Source organism: Parambassis ranga, chromosome 17, assembly GCF_900634625.1.
Source record: "Parambassis ranga chromosome 17, fParRan2.1, whole genome shotgun sequence".
In the NCBI taxonomy this organism is placed as follows: Eukaryota; Metazoa; Chordata; class Actinopteri; family Ambassidae; genus Parambassis; species Parambassis ranga.
The window spans coordinates 22954020-22976097 of NC_041037.1; the positions used below are offsets into that span (position 1 = coordinate 22954020).

Consider the following 22078-nt stretch of genomic DNA (forward strand, 5'->3'; position numbering starts at 1 on the left):
GAAGGAAGTACTGTGACCTGCCAAATGGGTGAGAGGGACGGATTAGTCGGTGCTCAGGTGTTGCATGGAGAAGCCTGAATCTGGGTGCTGATGATGCTTAGAATGTGTTGTTGTGTGTTGTGTGTGTTGTGGTGGAGGGAAGTCCTTTTCACTGGAGTTCCCTTTGGTTGGAGATATTTGGGGCGATGTTGAATATTAATTAGGAGAGATGGTTGTTAAACAGGCCTATTGTGACCCTCTTGTGCCTCTAGGATAAAAACTATCAGCAGTGTTGTGGCAGATTTGAAAAGTGTCAGGAGTGATTTCAGTGCCTGGGCAGGAATTGTTTCAGAAACTGTTCTTTGATAAATTGGGTACTTGAGCTTTGTTACGCAAAGTGCTTACACTACTTCACTTTTATTCCTTTGCACACACAAGCACATAATACATTCACATGCAACCACTAGGAGCAACTTTGGGAGCAACTTTGGCATGAGCGTCGTGTCCAAGGACACATTTGCATGCTGCAGGGCTGGGGATTGAATCTTACAGTTGAACACTGCTCTAGCACCCACAAAGGATGATGCAGCAGCAAGAAGAGACCAGTGAAAGTGAAGTTAAACTATCTCAGCATGCACCGATAGTCCTGAGCAGGTCAGCAGCCAACCACAAGCAAGACACACTCAAGCACCAGAAGTCAAATGTCCTACTTCTACTAGTGTGCTCTGTTAGACCAGAAGGCTTTGTGTTTGCCTCAGCAGTTGTCTTTGTGTTTCTTAAATCAACTTGTCGACTCAGCTATGAGTTTGTAGGTCAGTGAACAAACAGAGCTCTGCTGTGCCAACTGGCTGCCCCGCTTCTACTTGGCCTCTGAAGGTTTAACTTTACCAACACTACTGTCCGCTCAGTCCAGTTCCAGCAGCCAATCAGAGGTCAGAGCCGAGTACAGGAGGAAGTGGAGGAGCCTCTCAGTCTGCAAGAGTTCACTCCGATTTTACCTGCAAACAAAGGGCAGAGTGTCGGGTTCCTGCAGGTTCTCAATACCTTTGTGGAAGTGTGAAAGGAGAGTGCAGCTTAGACCCGATTCTGATCTCTGAGTGTCCAGAGTCAGAGAATTACATCACAAACACAAGTAAAACCTCAAATATAATTAAGTCATAAGTTAGAAGAATAAAGTCATTAAAACACCTCTGGGTGACAACTGTAATGTAACAACCAGTAAATTTAAACTCTTCGTCCTATTTCCTTGAAGCTTCTTTTGGCATAATAATTGATTCAGACTCCCTGGATGTGACAGGATTTTGTCCTGAAGGTGGTGCTAGAGATCATTACTGGAACGTTAAAGGAACACGAATAAAAACCAAAGTTGAGTCTGGAATTTGTCTGAAACACAGACATTAAAATGACAAAGTACTGACAGTTTGTTTAATGACAAATGACACAAGAAAACATGCAAATAAATTATTTAAGGATGTAGCAAATGTTTGTATCATACAATGAAGTAACAGTGAACTGATAAAAAGTGTTTCAGTTATTTTAATGTTTTTTTACCATCAAACTGATTTTGACGTTTGTCTCATTGAGATTTCAGGAAACCAAACTTTCATTGTCTGAGTTTTCTTTGGCTTTTGACTGAATCTCAGCTTACATGTTTGAAGTGAAACAAAACTTTCAGGAATTGTATTTATTGTGCAAATATGTATATTCACCTTTTAAAATAATATAACATTTGGCTCCAGCAGCTGGATGAATACATTTCTTTCAAGTGTCTCAACAGATTTGTTGAGAAGTTGAACCTTCAATAAAACACATGAAGCGTTCTATAACAATAGAAAACTATAAGAAAAACGGACAAACCACACTCACAAATGAATACAGATGTGGGATCTGTTGCATAGGACACTCAGCTCATTCCAATATGGAAAAGAGTCTCCCTAATGAGAAATAACCAAACATTAGAATTTGTCTTTTCTAAGAAAGGGCTGATCCTGTTTCCTGCAGCTTTCAAAGTGTTCCTTATATCTACACAGGAGCACAGTTTATGAGCAGCCACACTCATCCACAATCATGTTCTGAATGTCCTTCTTAATGATCTTTTGCTCCTCGTTGTAGTACAACATCGACATGGCTCGCAGCCTCGTCGGCACGCAGCATGACTTGATGTTTTGAAACGGGCTGTAGCCTCTCATGCGATAGTGATTGATGACCGTTGAATGGAAGGAGAGGGATGAGCTGCCGATGCTCGCCATGTGATTCGGGCAGTCGCCCTCACAGTAGTTGGCATGGTAACCAGAGGGAGCAATTATCCAGTCGTTCCAGCCGATGTCTTTAAAGTTCACATAAAACCGTCGTTTGCAGCAAATGCGAATTTTTCCATCACACTCCAGCCCCCTTTTGACCCGCCGCTGAGCCGCCTCCTCCTTTGAACGTAGCACCACCATGAGAAACGGTTGGTGAGACTGATCTCGTCCTGTGGCTTTATTGCTATTGGCAGGTGACAGAACAGGTAAGGCTCCAGCCTCGGCACACTGCGGGCAGGATATCCGCAGGCTAAGCGAGCTTCCCCCGCTGTCCAGCAGAGTCTGAACTGTGTTTGGAACTGCAAGTGTATGCCAACCACTGCGCCGGGTGTCCACCATCTTCTCGGAAATACACTCCTCCTTGTCCTTATTGTCTTCCTCAGGGTGAAGCCACAGCAGCTGCAGCATCACTTTGCCTCTTACATGGTTTACCTTTGACATCTTCAGGAAGATCCAAACGTTTGCTTGTTCCACTCTTGACGAGCTGCTGCCCTCCTTTGAAATGTCAAAGGTCACAGTGTTGGGAGAGTGTCCTGTAGCAAAGAACAGTTTGCATGTTAACAACATTAAACTAAAAAGATGTGTGTAGGAAACGAGAACATCAGAAAATATTATGTTTGGGAAGATGTGTATTTTCTCTGAACAATAAGTGACAAAAAAACTGAGCAGACCCCCGGCAGGTTTTGTCTCTGTCATATGAATGAATGAATAAAGTAAATGTCCTGAACAATGAAATGGTATGAATGGAGCCTCTGCCTCTAAATATACTCAATATGAGCAGAGACACTAAAAAAAGAACAGGCCTGATTTCAGAGAATCTTGTTAACAAGGCTGTGAGTAACAACCCCCCCCCCAAACCCGACAAAAAAGGCTGTGTTTCCCTCTTTGTACATGAATAATTACAGAGCCCCAGTTTGTTTGAATGAAGAGATTATTTACGGCCTGAGACCACTTGGTATGCCCCCCCCCCCCCCCCACGCTTGTTACTGCCCACTAATTTGGGCCTTTGAGGGTCCATCTAAAAGAAAGAAAAATCTATTTATAGCACAAAGCCATCATTTACATTTATGTAAGTATACAAGTAATGAGGCTCACGAGTAGGTTGGTGTTCACAAACAAAACAAGCAGAGATGCATCATTTAGAGGATAAATATTTGAAAGGTTTTATCCATTCAAATGCCTCTCTGAGCATCACTTAGTTTAACTTCCTTCACTTAGTGAGTGAGTGGGAGAGAATCCACTGTTTTCTCAGTTCAAGTAACTGCCCCATTAATCAATGTGCAGTATTTGCTGTGTTGATTGTTTGTTGTACTTTAGTAAATGTAGTCGCACATTTTGTATCCGTCGCCCCATGTTTTCTTCTCTCTGCGATAGTCTTTGTCACCATTATTGAGGCAAACCTTCAGTGGACTAACAGCTTTTATGCAACAATATCATCACAGTCAGTGAACACCACATGGAAGCATAATAAAGCTGTTTTCTAGCTTCAGGCTGCCTCGAATAGATTTGATCTGCATAAGAAACTCTTAATTGGGCAGCGGTGGCTTGTCCAATAACCGGAAGGTTGGTGGTTCAATCCCAACTCCTCCCTAGTCACTGTTGTGTGTCCTTGGGCAAGGCACTTTACCCGCATAGCCTCCAGTGTGCTCACTGGTGTGTGGTGTGCCTTGCCAGGTCATTGTATGACATCGCTTGGCAGCAGCCTCAAGGAATTTCCCCTCTGTGGGACTAATAAAGGATTATAAAAGACAATAAAGACACTTTAGCTTGTGAAAATCTTATTTGACAGGGAATGGTGTTTAAATTTGTCTGCTTAGTCTTCATCACCAGATTTTGGATGCTCTGTTGGACCTTCCAACTACTGACCATAAGAAGACTGTGTCCTTAATGCATACATAGCTAACACAGCAGATGACCAGATCTGCTGATGATAATGCAGTGGCGGAGTTTATCAGCACACATCATGAAACTATATGCTGCTCAACATTGATATGACTAGAAACGTCACGGATCCCCCGCTTATAAACCTGGTTCTGATAATGGAGTTTCTATTTTCACCACCGTCGCCCCAACTGCCGGTTTAGGGGTTTATGTCCCTGTAAAGCATCTTTGATTCTACAGTTACAATGAAGGCTCATGGTCAGCTTATGCATGTCATTATACTGTAACTGTTGGTAATTCAGTACTGTTTGTATGGCACCTCAACAGTAAGAGGAAGCAGAGAAAACGCAGAATTCACACACAGACTGAATAAAATCAATAGATTCAGAGTCTGTGTGTGAAATCTGTAAACAAACTTTGAACTTTTTGGATTTTTCTCAATGAGCTGATAAGAAAAAACGTCTGTCATGCAGCCTGTGGTCAGTAAAGCTTAGTAGGTTCTGGGTCCATTGATATCAATGACCTGCAAAAAGGATTATTCAGGCTTTTCTGTTCTGCTTTTCTGTTCTTGCATATCAGTTCTGTGTCAGACGCCTTCTGACAGGAGTTTGTTCTACCAATCAGGCGGCTCGGTCTGAAAACCTGGAAGGGTTACCAACTACTTTTCAAGTTAAACTTCACCATAAGACTAAACTAAATAACCTGAGTAATGACCCTTAAACTGGACCTGGTTTTAGGATATTTTTTATAGATAAAACAAAATCTGAACCTCATGTTTTGTATTGACATACCTGGCTCTCCAAAGGTAATTATTTCAGATGTTGGTTCAGGTGACATTAGGTCCTTGTGGTCCTGGCTCTCTTCCTGGATCTCCACACTGCCATCTTCAGCCACTCGGCCTACATGGAGCTTCTTGATGGCATTGAGCAGAGCAACGCGTGGGACTGGATGTGTCAGGTTAGGACGGGAGCTCAGGTGCAGCATGTTGAGAATATGACGTTTTACAGCCTCAACCATGTCACTTTGGCCACCAGATGAAGACGAATTCCTTGTCATCTGAGACAAAGAGCAAGATGGACACTCAGAGGACGGCTCCTCCTCCTGGATCCTCAACATCACATCCACGTCCTGTTTAAGAGAGACAGTCGGAGAAGTGTCGACAAGAAGACAGCTGGTTACAACGAAGAACATGGCAAACAAAGAGCACATGATGGCCTGTGAGTGGTGCCAAAGCTCTGACACAGAGTCAAATCTGTAGTGTCTCTTTGCAGTCAGTAGAATCAGTGGAGATGCCAAAATATGACAGTAGAGAAAATCTCTAGCTAAAGGTGAGTCTGAACTCTGTTCAGATGCTCAAGAGCCTTCGGGTCAAATCCTCTCAGTCTCAGCAGAGTCCAGCAGCAGAGGACAGAGAACTTGTCCTGATAGTAGTGATTAGTGGAAGAGTGCAGATGGTTCTGGTGGTCTGAGCTGTCGGAGCTCTGTGTAGGGTCACTTCACTCTCCCTCTCTCCTCCGATACTGTAATTATACCTCTCTGTCTGTTTAATCCCTCCCTCCATCCACAGAGGTATTTCCCTGTAAGCCACACACTCTGTAACATACACTCACTCTTTCACTCACTCACACACACACAGGGAGTCTCAGAATATCTCAGGACTGTTTGTGGTGTTTCCTCCTGAGTGAACGTCACGACAGAAGAGCAGGAGGAAGGAGGAAAGAGGAGGAAGAGAGTGTCCCTGATTCATTCATACCACACACACTCACACTCTCTCTCCCTCTCCGTCACACACACACACTAATGAGTCAGTGCAGTGTCATCATCACCTCACGTGGAGGAGAAAATAACTGTTAAATTAATTATTAATTTTGTTGATACGACCGGCATACAACCCTCCGAAATGTTTTTAACCCTGAAAAAACCTAAGTCAAGATATTCTGCCTCACTTTAATTGAATTGAACTGAATTCATTCAGGGTCTACTGTCAAGGTACCTTACAACAACCAAGTCAATGCATTTCTTGCAAAGAAATTACATTTAAAAAATTCCTTCAGTTACAAAAACATCAAACATGCTTACATTAAGACATGTTTTGACTGTGAAACTTTCTGGTTTGAATTACACCTGCTCACATTACTGTACTGCAATTTGAATCTCTGCTGCCCCCTGCTGGAAGGTTCCTGGCTCCATCTTTAGTTCAAATGAGTTAAACAATTCAGTTTAATTTACTTCCACAGTCGGGTCACGATGGCTGCAACCTAAGACCCAGACCTCCCTCTCCCTAGCCATTTTCTGGGATAACAAGATGATCCCAGGCCAGCTGAGGGATATCATCCCTCCTCCATCTCCTGGACCTAGTCTCCTCCCGGTTGGGCATGCTTGGAACCACGTTTGATTTGATTCTCAAAACCGACCAGTCCAAATTACTGCCCACAATGTAAAGCAGACTCCTGCTTCACTCATAAAGAAACTGAACGGCCTGTAAAATGAACCAAACACATGTGGATTTCTACTCCCCCTTAAGGACCTCGGTGAGGGTAAAGGGATGGGTCATTGTTCCACAACCTGGATGGAACCTACATGTTTCTCTTGAATCTGAGTTCTGAGACTGCATAGACCTTACCGGGGAGGCTGTGGAGTGTGATCCCCTGTTACTGGAGAGCACCCTCTGGCCACACCGCAGCTCCACACATATGATTAATTATTTGTTGGTAATATCTGCATTTGGAAATTCAAAATTCAAAATTAAAAGCTGCAAATATCTTGTTCAGGTTTTTCAGGTGGAGCTGTTGATCCATCCCCATTATTCTCAGGAGGAAACATGATCAGCCACGGAGCTGCCAACAGGTGGCGCAGCAAGAAACGTAAGCGCTGGTCAGCAGGAGCACCTCGAGTCTGCCTGTTTCACCGACAGAGTTTTTGAGCTGTTTCCAGTGTGTCATCTGTTCCCACAACAACACGCACACACACCTTCAGACTGACTGCTTCATGAGTCAACAGCTGAGAACACACTCATCATCAACGGTTTAAGCCCCGCCTTCTCACACACACACACACACACACACACACCCCTCCCCTCCCCCTCCTGTTTCTCTCTCTCTGGTAATCCGTCTCTCTGTCTTTCAGTGCAGTCGTCATGGCGGAAATCAAAACGGGAATCTTCGCTAAAAACGTGCAGAAGCGGTTGAACAGAGCACAGGAGAAGGTAGGAGCTGCTGGTGGAGCTGATGGAGGGAGGGTGGAGGTGGCGGGTGGATGACAGATGGAGGGATACGCGGCTGTGTGGAAGTGGGGCTAGTTGGAGGCTGCAGGCCTGTACCGCGTCCTCTCATCATAGTCAATGACGGTATTAATTCATTGATTGTCAACGTTGATTCAGACGGACACGGTGACATCACGTTGTGTGCGCTCAAATCGGCTAAAAAAACTGTCTAATCAAACTGATGGCGAGTGTTCGATTGGCCGAAGCAGGTCGATACGGACTAACGTTGACTGTACACCTTTTCATGATGTCACAGAACGACAACGTGTGAAACATGTTTCATGTTGAAAATAAATAACGGTGAGGAGGTGTTTTTCACGGACTCAGTGTCGGCGGGTGGTTGTGGGGGTGATGACGTCATTTTGATGGCGGATCAGCTACATGCGTTATTTATAGGACAGAGGCGCTGCACTGCCGGACAAAAACAAATAAAACACAAGAGTTCGCGCAGTAACGTTTATAGCAGAAAGGTGACGCTGCGCAGAAACCAACCTCAATCTGATTGGTCCATTCAAACTGCTCTACAGAGAACTGTCCCTGGTGCTGAACAGTGAGAACTGTCCCTGGTGCTGAACAGTGAGAACCAACTAACATTTTATTGGCATGTGTTGTCTGTAAACAAATATAACTGACATGCTAAAAAATAAGAGTAGGACTCGTAGTCTAGTATTTGGAAAGCAGGACTCCCACAGTGGTAAACATTTCTTCTTATATCTCAGGTTCTGCAGAAGCTTGGAAAAGCAGATGAGACTAAAGATGAGCAGTTTGAACAAGTGGTCATTAACTTCAGGAGACAGGAGGTAAGGAACTCCCGCTTCTCAGGCAACATTGCAGTTGTTTGTTATCTCTGCTCCATTAAAAATGTTCCTTCAGCATTAACAGGCAGTTCATTTTTGGAGGAGCAAATATCTGGGTTATTAACTTGTTCAATGGGCTTTCTCAGACTGAAGGCTCTCGACTGCAGAGGGAGATGAAGGCCTACATGTCTGCTATTAAAGGTGACAAAACACCTTTTAAACTGAGATAGATAGTTATTGTTACATGTCACATGATCACCAGATAAAACTCTTTTCAGGGATGCAGCAGGCCTCTATCAACCTGGCTCAGTCTCTGCATGAAGTCTATGAACCAGACTGGCACGGAAAAGATGATGTCATGACCATTGGGAAGGTTAGTGTTGCTCACACAACAGGGACACAAAGAGTCCAGATGTCACCTGGACACAACACACAAACATGACACCTGCAGTAGACAATGAAACATGAGAAACACAGGGTGCTCCCACGCTTGCTGAGCCGGCACATGTGATATACTTAGCACCACATGACGGCTTATTTCTTACAGGACTGTGATGCATTATGGGAAGACTTCCATAATAAATTGGTGGACTCAACACTGCTGAACCTTGATGGATACCTGCAGCAGTTCCCAGACCTCAAGGTAACAAAGTATGTTTTGGAAACTTGATAATGTTTGAGTTGAAACTGACTTGTGTGAAATCTGGAACTTGATTGCAGACACGTGTGGCCAAAAGAAGTCGAAAACTTATCGACTATGACAGCGCACGACATCACGTAGAGACTCTTCAGGCACCAGGGATGAAGAATGATCGCAAGCTGATGAAGGTGCGTGGTTTAAGGAAAGCATCCAGCTCTTGGATGTCCAACTGTTAAATGTGAACTGTTTTGTGCGTGCAGGCAGAAGAAGAGTTAAAAAAGGCTCAGAGAGTATTTGATGACCTGAACGTTGGTCTGCAAGATGAGCTGCCAACACTCTGGGACCGGTAAATCCGAATACACACAAAATATTATGCTGCTGTTTAACAAAAAGTGATGATTTCAATCATGTCTTCACAGAAACTAGTGTGTGAAAGTCACTTGTGAACATTTTCTTTGCCAAGGAGATAAAACATAGATAATGCTTCTGATCTTAGATCTTTAATTGGATTCTCTTCCCCTCACTATAATCAGACATTACAGACCACAAATTGTGTTTTCTGTTCTGCAGCCGTGTTGGCTTCTACATCAGCACCTTCAAGAGTGTGACAAGCTTAGAGGCAAAATTTCACCGTGAAATCTCACTGGTAAGTTTGTGTTTGTCCCTGCTGTAGTTTCAAATGCTCCTGAAGAACAACAGTGTGATGCAGAGATCAGCTGTGGGATCATTAGGGTTGCTAAAATTTAAAACTTACTTCTGAATCCATTAATAATCATTTAGGTGTGCAGGGAGCTGTATGAAGTGATGACAAAACTGGGTGAGCAGCATTCTGACAAAATGTTCACCATTCAAGGAGCACCAAGGTCAGGCCACACTAAAACATTAAAAACATTATTTCTTAGGTGATAGTAACCCGCCAATCAAAACACTCATGGTGGCGCCTAATTTCTTTCTTAGTGATTCAGGACCTCTGCGACTTGCTAGAACCCCGTCACCACCAGAAGATGAAAGTCCACCTGAAAGTCCAGATGACAGCTCCAATCACATGCTCCGCCCTGTTTCACCTGGACCACCTCGACCTAAATCCCCCACACAGGTAGATGTGAAAGTAGCTCACTCCAGATCCTTATCAGGTGTAACAGCAATTGATTAAAAATGGTTGTTGATAGAACATAGTGATGGATGAATTATATTGATCAATCAATAACAATGTTGTGCTTGTTGGTTCAGTTGACTAAACTTCACAGTAACTTCCTGTGACTGCTTTTTCTTTGCTGCACACTTGTGTCTGTTAATTGGTGAGTGAACACAATACCAGTTTTTGTCATTCATCTGTGTTACTGTCTGTGTTTAGTAAATGTATAACACCAGTGTTATATACAGTAGAGCCTGAAAGTAGTATCCTAATGTGTTCCTACTGATGTTTCAGGTAATGGGAGACTTTCAGGGTTTTCAGTTGATAATACAGAAATATGTGTGTGTGTGTGTGTGTGTGTGTGTGTGTTCTGTATGTGATGTGAAGTCATACACTGAGCTTCTAGAACACTGGTTCAGTGTGGTGGGTTTGACTTGGTGCTGTTGGCCATATGTCCATGATGATGCAATAATTGTGTGGTGAGTTAGTTCTAATTCTCTCAGGAAAAGGTGATTACACTGCACTGTCTATATCTTTGCTGTGGTAGCTGGTTTTAGAGGGTTAGGTTATATGTATGACAAGATTAATCAGATATTGATTATTGTCCCAGAGGAGGTAATTAAGGAACTGTTTTGCATGATCTGTTTTTATTATTGATTTTTTGCAGCTGGTCATATATCTTATCATCAGTTTGAATCAGCGTAAATTTATTAGTAATTGTCAGGGTTGTCATTATTTGTTGTACTTCACTCTGCTCTGTCGTATCATCATCATCCGTTAGTACTGGATTCCCACCAGGGCCTCTACATGCACTATGGACCTGCTTTATTGAGTCATATCCACTGAACATAAATTGGGTAAACATGTAGGTTAGTGTGTTGGGTGACAGTTGGGGGAGGCCAGGCCTCCCAGATCTTTGTTGTTGCACGTTTTTGATTTAGCTTTGCGTTGGGAACCAGTGTTGTAGGATCCATCATCCTTCTTCTGTAGAATTCCTTCTTCATCCTGTGGTGTTCATGTTTTACTACGTGATATTCATGTATTCCATCCTGCTCCGGTGTTCATAGCCAGTGACCCGGCCATGGTGGGCCATCTCAGTGTTGGATGGCGAATGTTCCTGCTGTGGAATACTGATATATATAATATAATACTATATTGCACTTTTATTAAGAATGGTGAGGATGATATACAAGAGTAATACAGTTATTTAAATTAGATGTAAAAACATTAGATATCTTTGGGTCTGTTATTCTCCTTCAGTACAATGACATAGGGAGGCCTTACCTGAATTGAAATATTTCAGCCTTATAAGATGAATCAGAAATCTGATCCATAAATTGGTCAGCTAGAGCTACAAATCTGATGCAACAGAAGTACAAAAACCTGTTGTCAGATTTTTACCAGGCAGCCATCCATGTTATCGGTTTTGAGAGTTTAGTGCTCAATTTAGCTTTACTTGTGAGTAATAGAGATAAATCACTTAAATGTTAATAGTTTTCTGCACACAACACAAGCCTCATCTGTAGTGGCAGCTTGTAACTATCTATAGATTCACTGTACTGTGGCATCTCTTTAATTTGAGCATGGTTCGTGGTAAGTGGCTGCTTAGGTGAGTGCTTGTCAGGAAGAGTGGTTAAAAACGATTACATTTTGAATTCTAAATTAGTGAAGTTGGATTTTTTTATATTCCTAGGGTAATTGTGTTGTGAGGAGAGGGGCTCACACTTGTAGTTTTTTAGTAGTAGTTTTTGTTTTTACAGTTTATCTCATTTACATCTCTGCTGGCAACACTTCAGAAATAGAAGTGGCTCATACTAACCAACATTCATTTCAATCTGGTTGCTGCTAATCCAAACTATATTTTGTCTGACAGTTCAAATAAATGCAAATCTAGCATTTCTTCAAATCTAACAGTGTCACTGTTTTCCACTGCAGTTTTTGTGCAGTTCCCTTGAGCCAGCACAAAATGAAAGAAAGACATGATGCTTTCCTAAAGGTGTTCCTAGCTGATGTGTTGAAAACTTATTGTATGCTTGGCAGCTGAAAAAGGGACCACCAGTGCCTCCACCACCAAAGATCACACCCACTAAAGAAGTGGCCGAGGAGCAGATCATTGACCTGTTTGGAGGTGACTTTTTACCAGCACCTTCACCATCACAGGTAGGATCTACACAACGACAATCAAAATACACTGTTGTGTAGACCTGTTTACATTTTTGTGTTTGCTCTCCACAGCCCAATGAACGACCAGGAGAATCTCTTCTCGATCTAGACTTTGATGCTTTTCAGCCTGATGAAAGTGTGTCGCCGATACCACAGGTTCATTTACTGATGGCAGAACTACTGACACACCTGCTTGATAGTTCTACATTTGCACCATAACAACACACAGTGGTCCTGTAGGAGGGACTGAAGGCCGATTGTTGTGGTTGAAGCAAACACATGAAGCAAATATACTTTAAAATGAAAAAGTATTAATTATGTAATGTTTTTACGTTAAATATGAGTATAGTGTAAATACTACCTGTAATTTTCCTCTGTCAGGAGTTGTATATAAAGATACTAATCAACATATTCTCTGCTCCTTTCAGACTGCTGTTCCATGGGATATGTGGTCGGTGAGTATAATATTCGTCACGCTCTCAAACTTTACATTTGATTTAGATTTTATTTCAAAGTTCAAATTAGGCTTAGTCTAACATCTCCTCAAGCATTTAAAACAGTCCAGTTGAAGGTAACAGAACTGTTCTGATCATTAACACTAATAATTTCCGAAAAGTAAAGACTATTCATCTGTGCTGACAAGAGCCATCTATTAAAAATTCTTTTCTTGTTTTTAAGGCAAATGCCCAACCAGCTCAGCCTGTAAGTACGCCTGCCATGTTCACTGTACTGCACTGTCTCCGCAATGACAATTTCACTCTGTGCATATATGTATCAACACAATCCAATTGATTTAACTCTGCACTTTGTTAATTAGATTAAGATTAAGAACATTCCCACCATGGGGAAAATGAAATCCAGTTCTGTTTGCACAAAGATAACACAGAAGGAAATTGTGTTGTTAGGGTCTTTAGATATACACTGAAATAATTATTTCTCCACCTGATTTCTGGCCTGGGATGTCTGTTGGATTGATTCTTAGGTATACCATTAGTTACCTTAGTTGCCTTAGTTACAACTGAGAAAATATGAGTTGTTATTAAGTATATGAATTATGCTCTTACGTTAGTAGGACTTCAAAATGCAAAAAAGAAGAAACAGGAGCAAGAGACAAACAACATTTAGTAGACAAGATATTATTGGACATGACTGGACAAACAATTATAGTTTTTTCACTGAAACTGAAAGCAGCTGTTCAGCAGCTGATCAAAATGTTAGAGCCACAGCTTTTACAAGTCAAAAACAGAACTAAAAAGTGTCAAAACAGATCTCAGCATTGAGTCATAACATTGTTGTTGATCACTTCGAAAATTCATTTAGGCATGCTTGATGCGAATGTTTCCAGGAGGCTTGAGGGCTCCATGTGGTGCAGATGGTTTTACAAAGGGCATCCACAGTCTGAAACTGATGTCCTATTTTGTAAAACCCCCTCAGTCATCCATCCCTAAATGTTCTCTAGATTAACATTAGGGGAACCTGCAAAAAGTTGCTGTTCAGGTGGGTACTGGGAGCTGTAGTGTTGTCCTGTTAAAAGCCAGTCATCACCACACAGATGAGGGCCCTCAGTCAGGAGGGGAGCCCTCTTGACATATCCACATAGCCAGCAGCTGTTTGACAGCCCAGCACAACCTGAAGCTTCATTGTTCCACTGGAAGCTTGTCATGCCAGTAACGTTGGTAGCCTTCAGGACTATCCAGGTTTATTTTTTTTAATAAAATGTTCTTCCACTTTTCAATGTCCATGTTTGGTGCTCCCTTCTAAATGGGCCAGTGTATGACATGAACGGAGCCATGATCTCTGAAGACACAGTTTGATCGGCTGCTGAATGAGTGAAATAAAAATAAAGGTTGTTCCTTGCTCTTGTTTCTTCATTTTGCATTTTGAAGCTCTTCTTACAACTTGGTTTTGATCCACCAGAGGAAATATTTTCTACTTGTAATTTTTCTGCGGTGCTAAGATTTTGATCAGGAGTATAGGATAAGATAATCCTTTATTAGTCCCCCACAAGAGAACCTGTGTCTTTGTGCAAGTGGTTTCTGGATTTACAGTGTCCTTTAAGTTGCACAGGGCTTTCTATCAGAGTCTGCTCTGTGGGTTACATTGGCAGAGCAGTGTACTTTAACCCTTCATTTCCTGCTTTCCTCAAGCTGGCTGCAGATTCTGGCTTTGTGGCTAACTGGTCTGCTGACTTTGGATCAATGTCAGCAAATGGAGATGCTGCTTCAGGATCTGAGAACTCTGCTACCTCTGGGAATCCTGCTGGAGACCCAGAGGATGGAGAGGACAAGGCACAGGGTGGAGCTCAGGGCTGTCCCCAGGCAGAAGGATGGCAGTCAAGTGAAGATACACCTACACCCATCCAGGGCAGTAAGGTCACAGAAGCTGAAGACGAGGTTAGCAGTTGGGAATCTCAAACTAACCCTTACGTTCATTCCTCTGAAACTTGTGGTAGTGAAGACAAGACAGGAAAAGCAGATTCTGAGGAAAACATTGTGAGGCAGGAAGAACACAGGAAGTCCACACCTGGACTTATATTTACTGATGAGTATGGCAAACAGATTGAGGACAGCACAGAAGACAGAGGAGAGAAGTGGTCTAGGTCTCCAGATGGGTCTGGGTCTGAATATGAAACTGCAGAGGAGTGGGGTGATGGTGGTCAGGGAGGAGGTTGGGCAAGTGCTGATGATGAACTTTCATATGAAGATCGGCTCCAAGGAGGTGGAGTTGATGGTGTAGCATCAGATTTTATTCAAACAGAAGAAAACATTTTATCTGAGGGTGATTCAACAGACAGAAATAATTCAGTAGAAATGTCTCCACTCCCTGCCCAAGCTGGAAGTACGTTTGATTCAGACCCTTTTGCTGAAACTAAGGAAGAAGGTGTGTTTGATTCAGACCCTTTTGCTGAAACCCAGAAAGGTGTGTTTGATTCAGACCCTTTTGCTGAAACTAAGGAAGAAGGTGTGTTTGATTCAGACCCTTTTGCTGAAACCCAGAAAGGTGTGTTTGATTCAGACCCTTTTGCTGAAACTAAGGAAGGTGTGTTTGATTCAGACCCTTTTGCTGAAACTAAGGAAGAAGGTGTGTTTGATTCACACCCTTTTGCTGAAACCCAGAAAGGTGTGTTTGATTCAGACCCTTTTGCTGAAACTAAGGAAGAAGGTGTGTTTGATTCAGACCCTTTTGCTGAAACTAAGGAAGAAGGTGTGTTTGATTCAGACCCTTTTGCTGAAACTAAGGAAGAAGGTGTGTTTGATTCAGACCCTTTTGCTGAAACCCAGAAAGGTGTGTTTGATTCAGACCCTTTTGCTGAAACTAAGGAAGAAGGTGTGTTTGATTCAGACCCTTTTGCTGAAACTAAGGAAGAAGGTGTGTTTGATTCAGACCCTTTTGCTGAAACCCATTTTGGAGACAAAGGGGGTGGTGATAAACTTGATGAATTTACTGAGACCTCAGAGGTAGTTCTGGTTACTGGGGATGAAAGCAGTGGGTGGGGTGTAGATCCTTTTGCCAACAGTCTCCCAGCAACCTCTTCAGGGACAGAGGTTCCAGTCTCCAACACCACGGCCTGGCATGAAGTTAATGACAGCAATAGCTTCAACTCTCTTGTCGGTCAACAAAGCGCGGCATCTGTCCGTGGAACAGCAGAAGGAAATAAAGATGTAAACATCTCCAGAATTCACAAAGAACCAGAAAATTCAGACATGTCTGAAGATGAGGCTGCAAACCGGAGATTTGGAAAGTTGTACCAAGAGCTAGATACAGAGAAGGAAGAGGTACTTATCTTCCTCCCTTTTTTATTGTGGTAGATTAGCATAGTGTAGCGTAGAAATTCATTTTAAACCCTTTCCTCTCCTCCACCCCAGTGACTGATGAAACCAAATGAAAGTAGTAGTCCCTGAACCTGGATCCCAGCCTGAGCTCCTCCCACCTCTCCTCTTAATTGCTCCCATTTTTTAATGTCTTCTAATCTGCAGTCTTTAAATTTCCATCTTTCCAACTTATTCTAAATATATTTTAACTAAAAGTTGCTAATTTTATTTTTGTCTCTGAAATTTAACGTAGGTGGCCAATGCATTTAATGGATTTGCACAAGTAATTTTTTAGTAGTAAATTGACACCAGAGGCCTTTATCACATTATTGTTCACTCTCAGTCAATCATCAGGGAGGTTGTTTCCAGTGAGTGAATCTAGAAAAATGTAATTTTATTTATTTATGTAAAAAAAATGACTACACTAGCAACCTTTGAGGATGACATGACATGACAGGACAGATGTCTTTGAAGAAGGTCACAGTAGAGGACTGAAATCCTTTGTAGAGTGGCTAGGACCCTTAACAGTTACAACAGGTGATTGATACGTTCAAAGCCAAAAATAAAATAAATACATAGAACACTTACAATGCCATAGCTTACATTGAATTTTATTTATATAGCTTTTTTTTACAATCAGAATTGTCTCTATAGGTACTCTACAGAGGTCACTGTACAGAGACCCAGAGCTTGCCCCCCTTAAGATCAACAGTGTCGGGGGGAAAAAAAGAAACCTTGAACAGGACCCGACTCATAAGGAGAACCTTCCTGCTGACAATCGGCCGGGTAGAAGAGGAGAAGAAGAGGGAGACAGGACAGAGAGGATGAAGGAGAGAGAGAGAGGAGAAGAAGAGGGAGACAGGACAGAGAGGATGAAGGAGAGAGAGAGGAGAAGAAGAGGGAGACAGGACAGAGAGGATGAAGGAGAGAGAGAGAGGAGAAGAAGAGGGAGACAGGACAGAGAGGATGAAGGAGAGAGAGAGAGGAAAAGAAGAGGGAGACAGGACAGAGAGGATGAAGGAGAGAGAGAGGAGAAGAAGAGGGAGACAGGACAGAGAGGATGAAGGAGAGAGGAGAAGAAGAGGGAGACAGGACAGAGAGGATGGAGAAGAGAGGAACATCATACATTACAGAGAACTAACTTGACAGGTTGTTGATGTTGTTGCTCATCCTGACAATGTTACTGTCCAAGCACTCGTTATCTTAAGGGATAGCATGTTGATAAATAAGACTATTGATTTCAAATCTCCATTTTATTCCCAGACAATGATGTCAGTCAATGCTCACAAACAGAAATACCACAAAGTTCAACTCCAACCTTTTTATGTGTAGTCACCTATATTTTAAGTGCGTATGCATGTACCAAGAGCCATAAAACTATTTTTTTCATTTACTTATCAAGCATTTCTTCACATTTCTCCACACCCTCCTAGTCCCCATGTCTCCTTTCCTGAGTCTTTTGTCTGTTTTTGTCTGAATTACCAGTTGTTATTATTGCTTTTAATAACAGTTGTGAATTTTGCATCTTGATTGTTGTGTGTGACTGATCTTCTGTTTTTGACACATGCACTCTGAAGGATGCTGCAGCTCCGTCATTTTTTGCAGATTTTGATAAGATGGTGAGTTTTCTGTGATTTGAATCTTCTGTCTGTTTCTATGTCTGTATGCACACAGAAAATACTACATGTAGTAATTTAAAGATAACCTGATTAATTAAAGCTGTAATTAACAAGCATAATTTGATAATCACTTTGCAAATTAGTTCAAATCTCTAAGTGTTATTGTTTTATGACGATAAAAATGTTGGTTTGAATTTGGACAATTTTTAAGACTTTAAAAGCTGTGATTGAAATTCTGGTACAATGACATTGACATACCTTTATAGGACCTTTTAGTTGACTATCATTAATCTTTGCAAAAGAACAACGCTAACAGTGAACCAGCTGAGGCTCCTGAGGTGGCACAAGCTTCTGAAGAACAAGACAAACCTCCAGCTTCCCCTCCCGGAGGAGATGAGGAGGGACACCCACCTTCTCCTGCTGTTGAGGAAACTGTGTCTCTCTCAGAAGGACAAGAAGTGAAGCACCAAGCAGCTCACCCACTTGAGAAGGTGGTGGACTCTGTAGCTCCCCCTGCTGGTAAAGAAGATACAGAAAAAGTTTCAGTCACCACAGAGGAGGAGAACCCTGATGTGAGTGAACACCTTGGTACAAACAAATCGAAACAACATTGCTGCTTTTTTGGTCACCGGATTCTCGGTATAATCATCATCTTCATGTCCATCGCCATTGTCTTCATCATCGTCTTCATGTTCATCTTCATCATCAGTATAATCATTGTCACCATCATCCCTATCTTCATCATAACCATCTCCATTATAGTAAAATCAACTTCATGTTCTTTATCCTCACCATCTTCATCATTGCTATAATTTTCATTTTCATATTTATCACGAATACTTACCATAGGTATGGCCACCATCATCAAGAACCTCTTTATATTTGTATTCATCGATGGAACTTCATCATTCATTTTTCATGTAGCCATCATTATATTTATATTCATCCTTCAGTCTTTTTCATCACCTTTACCTTCTTCCTCCTTCTCACCATCACTGCCATAACTATCTTCAGTATTACCATTGTCATCCTCCTCGTCACCATTGCCCCAAAATGTGGACCTCATTTTACTACATCTAAAAATATTTCAGACAGGAGAGACTAGGGTGACTGAACAAGCTTTTAGACCCGACGTTATGTCCTCATCAAAAGAAGGGAAAGTGCAAGAGAAGAGGCCGATGAAATTAGATGTCGCCCTGGGTCTAGACCTGGTGGTGGCGGAGATGGCAGGAGAGGGGGAAAGGTCTTGAGCTGCCGTGGATCTGATGGTGCCTGGGGTGGAGGAGGGTTGCCAGGGTGGATCTAAAAGACAGCTGGCAGAGACGAAAGGTGTTGAATTTACCGCTAAGCCATGATTGGCGAGGGGCAACAGCTGATTGGCGAGGGAGGTGCTCTCTATTAATCACCTGACCAGAGTGAGAGGATGGGATGGGAGAGAAGGAGACAGAGCGACAGAGAGAGAAAAGAATGGTGTGCTGTAACGAGGATGAAGAGAACAGAGTCTTCCTGATTGAACTTGCACTAAGAGCTTCATTTCAATATTTGACTCTTTGTACCTAAAAAAAACAATAAGTTCAACAAAATAATTTCAAATGTGATTTTCTGTCCAAAGGTGACAGATGGCACTGAGAGGGTGGAGCTTGGTGAGGTATGTTTTGCCAGAATTCAAAGAATTTACTGTCTCTAATTCTATGAAACTGTTCAAATGGTAGATGTAACCATTCAAGGTTTATAAATTCCTATTATTCCTATTTTATAAAAAATAGGAATTCATTCAGACTTCAATGAACTGAACAAACTGAAATATGAAACACATTTTCTGTGTTTATAGAATAAATAGCAAATTCCAATGAAACATTCCAGTCTGTCAGTGCTAATAGAAAAAGGCTGCAGCAGATGAGTGAATCATTTTAATGGTTCACTGTTCCAGACCCATTCAATCTAAGGATGGTGTGTGTTGAGTTTTCAGGCTTATTCAAAGCGTGGTGTGGCAGGTTTTGATCATATCGACAGTTCATGTATTGTATAACAATGATATGCTTTATGTCTTCAAACAGATTCCTGCTGAAGAAGCTAAGATGTCTCCCAGCGAAGCAGCTCCATCGGTAATTTATTATCTATACAACAATGTCTGACTCATAGCAGAGCAGATAAATCATTCAGCACAAATGAATTAGTGTGCCTGTAAATCTTTTCCATTATGCACACCAAAGTCACTGTTTATGTTTGTTAAAGTCTCAATAACTGTGGCCTTCAGTCCATTTTTTTCTCAAAGCAAAAAGTTCATACTTAGAAAACTACAGTTCAGTTGATGAAAAACTTAATAAATTAAATACAACAATAAACACATGTACAATAACAATTTATTTGATGTTTTTTAATATGAATACTTGTCAGGGCCATAGACATGTTCTTGTCTATTAAACCACTGCTTGTTTATGGCCCCACTTAATTTAGGCACAATTTTGTCTGTCTACATTCAAATAGGAGTAAACATAATTTGTGTACACACAGACTTCTTTTTATTATATAAGAGTACATGAGAATTCATCGATATGCCAGCTGAAAATGGATTTTTTCCCTGCAGGAAAACATGCCAATCCCGTCTGTTGTGATAGAGCCTGCTTCAAGTAATGAAGGTGATGATGACCGTGATGCTGACATAATTTCCCCTACAGCCATCAGTGACAATGGTGAGACAACTGAAAACCAGACAATGAAACACATGAGCCCCTCAGGTGGACATTCAGGACTTCCTGATGGTTTTCTTTACAAGGTGAGGCTTTCTCCACTTGCTAAGAACTACACATTGAATACAAAAGATACAAGAAAATAATGGGTCAGATAGTTATAGCAGTTTTCATCTTACAGGTGGAGACTATGCATGACTTTGAGGCCGCCAATTCCGATGAGCTTGAATTGAAGAGAGGTGATGTAGTTTTGGTGGTTCCCACTGCTTCAGTAGAGGATCAGGTGAGATATACTGGTGACAAATAAAAAGCTGGGCATTAGACCATCATCTTGGAAAATCATCTGATTGTGTTTTTTCTTTTTCTTATAAAGGATGCTGGCTGGCTCACAGGGATCAAAGAAAGTGACTGGTTAACTCTTGGAACAGCTGCTCATAAAGGGCTTTTCCCAGACAACTTCACCCAGCGTGTGGACTAACTTTTTTTTCAGTATTGTTGTAAAAACGCCACCCAGCTAGCATGTTGCCAACCCCTGAAAATAACCTTTAATTTGCAGCAGCTGTTTGCTGGACCAAGAGGGGCTTTTCTGTTAGAACAAGTGCTGAAGTAAAAATCGTGGTGATGAAGCCTAGTTCTTTTCCCGGTACATCTGGTCAGCTCTAAGCATGGTGTGATAGTACGTTCTTTCCTCCTCTAAAACTTCTTTTTAGTTTAAGGAGCAAACATTGGTATGATAAATTGGAAATAGCACAATTTCCATATAGTCAAGTCAACAAACACCGAGAAGGCTTGTTGAAGAATACAAGATAAGAAAAAGTATGAGTTGTTTTAAATTTGTACCAAATGTATTGTTGAGGTGTTTTTCCTCTGATGTGGAATATACCAGAAACTGTAGTGCAACCACATATTTAAATGTTCTTGAGTGTAACATGAAACTCGTTTTTATTTCCATGTCATTAGTCATTGTTGAACTAGTTAGTGTATTCTGTAGTAGTATTGTTGAGTGTATGTTGATTTCAGCATTTGTTTCCATACACATGAACAAGTTCAGTGACTGATGTGTGTTTGTGTTTTTGTCAAGAGAATACTGATATTAATTATATGACCATTGATAAAGAAGTCAGTGCAAACTAAGCATGAGAGAATTAAAAAACAATGTAAGGTAAAAATAAACAATATCTGTATTAAAATCAGTTTGTGTCTGTATCAGTTGGGAATTATGGAATTTGTCTTGATTATTCCCTGCTTCATCTGTTAACTGGGTTTACCACCCCTGGTCTCCACTGTATCTCCATACCAGAAATATACTCCATCCTAATCCCTAATCCACAGGGCAGACCACCAGAGTCATTACATTTGGGAATCTCACTATCCCTGGTCTCCATGCTGCATGTCGCTATACCAGAAAAATACTCTCACTCCCTGAATGCTTCCATATTGTCTATTCTAATTCCTAAAAGGGAACCACCAGACACAGGGAACCCACACCATCCTTGGGCTACAATATGTGGGCCTCCATAGCAGAAATACTCATTATTAAACTCTTCCACAATTACAAGGTCTCATTGTTGAAACCTTTCCTCTGTCCACCTTCTATTTTCAAAAAAATAAGGAATAATAGAGTACACCTAAATGGTACCGAACCACAAACATTCATCCAAATGAAATATAACAGAAAAAAATTAATTAGAAACTAAGAAAACCGTAAACTTAACTCTAAAAAACTATCTAATCAAATGACCTTAAACCAACAAAAAACTTCCTTTCAAAGATATGAAGGAAAAACCCGAACCGGAAGTG

General features: G+C 41.5%; 2 protein-coding genes across 3 annotated transcripts; one reads left to right on the top strand and one right to left on the bottom strand.

The window, feature by feature from the left end:
* Window positions 1–1865: 1865 nt before the first annotated feature.
* On the bottom strand, window positions 1866–5912 carry inhbab (inhibin subunit beta Ab). Its single transcript, XM_028427646.1, has 2 exons — window positions 4952–5912; window positions 1866–2812 (listed from the first exon to the last, which is right to left on the bottom strand). Exons 1-2 carry the CDS (start codon window positions 5367–5369, stop codon window positions 2019–2021), a joined length of 1212 nt encoding a protein of 403 aa, XP_028283447.1. The 5' UTR covers window positions 5370–5912; the 3' UTR covers window positions 1866–2018.
* Window positions 5913–7240: 1328 nt separating this feature from the next.
* Window positions 7241–21471, top strand: amph (amphiphysin). 2 transcript variants are annotated; one of them, XM_028427645.1, is made up of 22 exons: window positions 7241–7365; window positions 8142–8222; window positions 8366–8420; window positions 8498–8592; window positions 8767–8862; window positions 8940–9047; window positions 9120–9205; window positions 9430–9505; window positions 9640–9722; window positions 9817–9955; window positions 12035–12154; window positions 12230–12313; window positions 12586–12612; window positions 12836–12859; window positions 14305–14550; window positions 17547–17588; window positions 17891–18160; window positions 19201–19236; window positions 19646–19693; window positions 20176–20364; window positions 20460–20561; window positions 20652–21471. In XM_028427645.1, exons 1-22 carry the CDS (start codon window positions 7297–7299, stop codon window positions 20754–20756), a joined length of 2181 nt encoding a protein of 726 aa, XP_028283446.1. In that variant the 5' UTR covers window positions 7241–7296; the 3' UTR covers window positions 20757–21471. The 2 variants fall into 2 exon arrangements, with proteins under 2 accessions (XP_028283446.1, XP_028283445.1); XM_028427644.1 differs by lacking the exons at window positions 17547–17588; window positions 17891–18160; window positions 19201–19236; ... (2 more) ...; window positions 20460–20561; window positions 20652–21471 and having other exon boundaries at window positions 14305–16786.
* The last annotated feature ends 607 nt before the right edge of the window (window positions 21472–22078 follow it).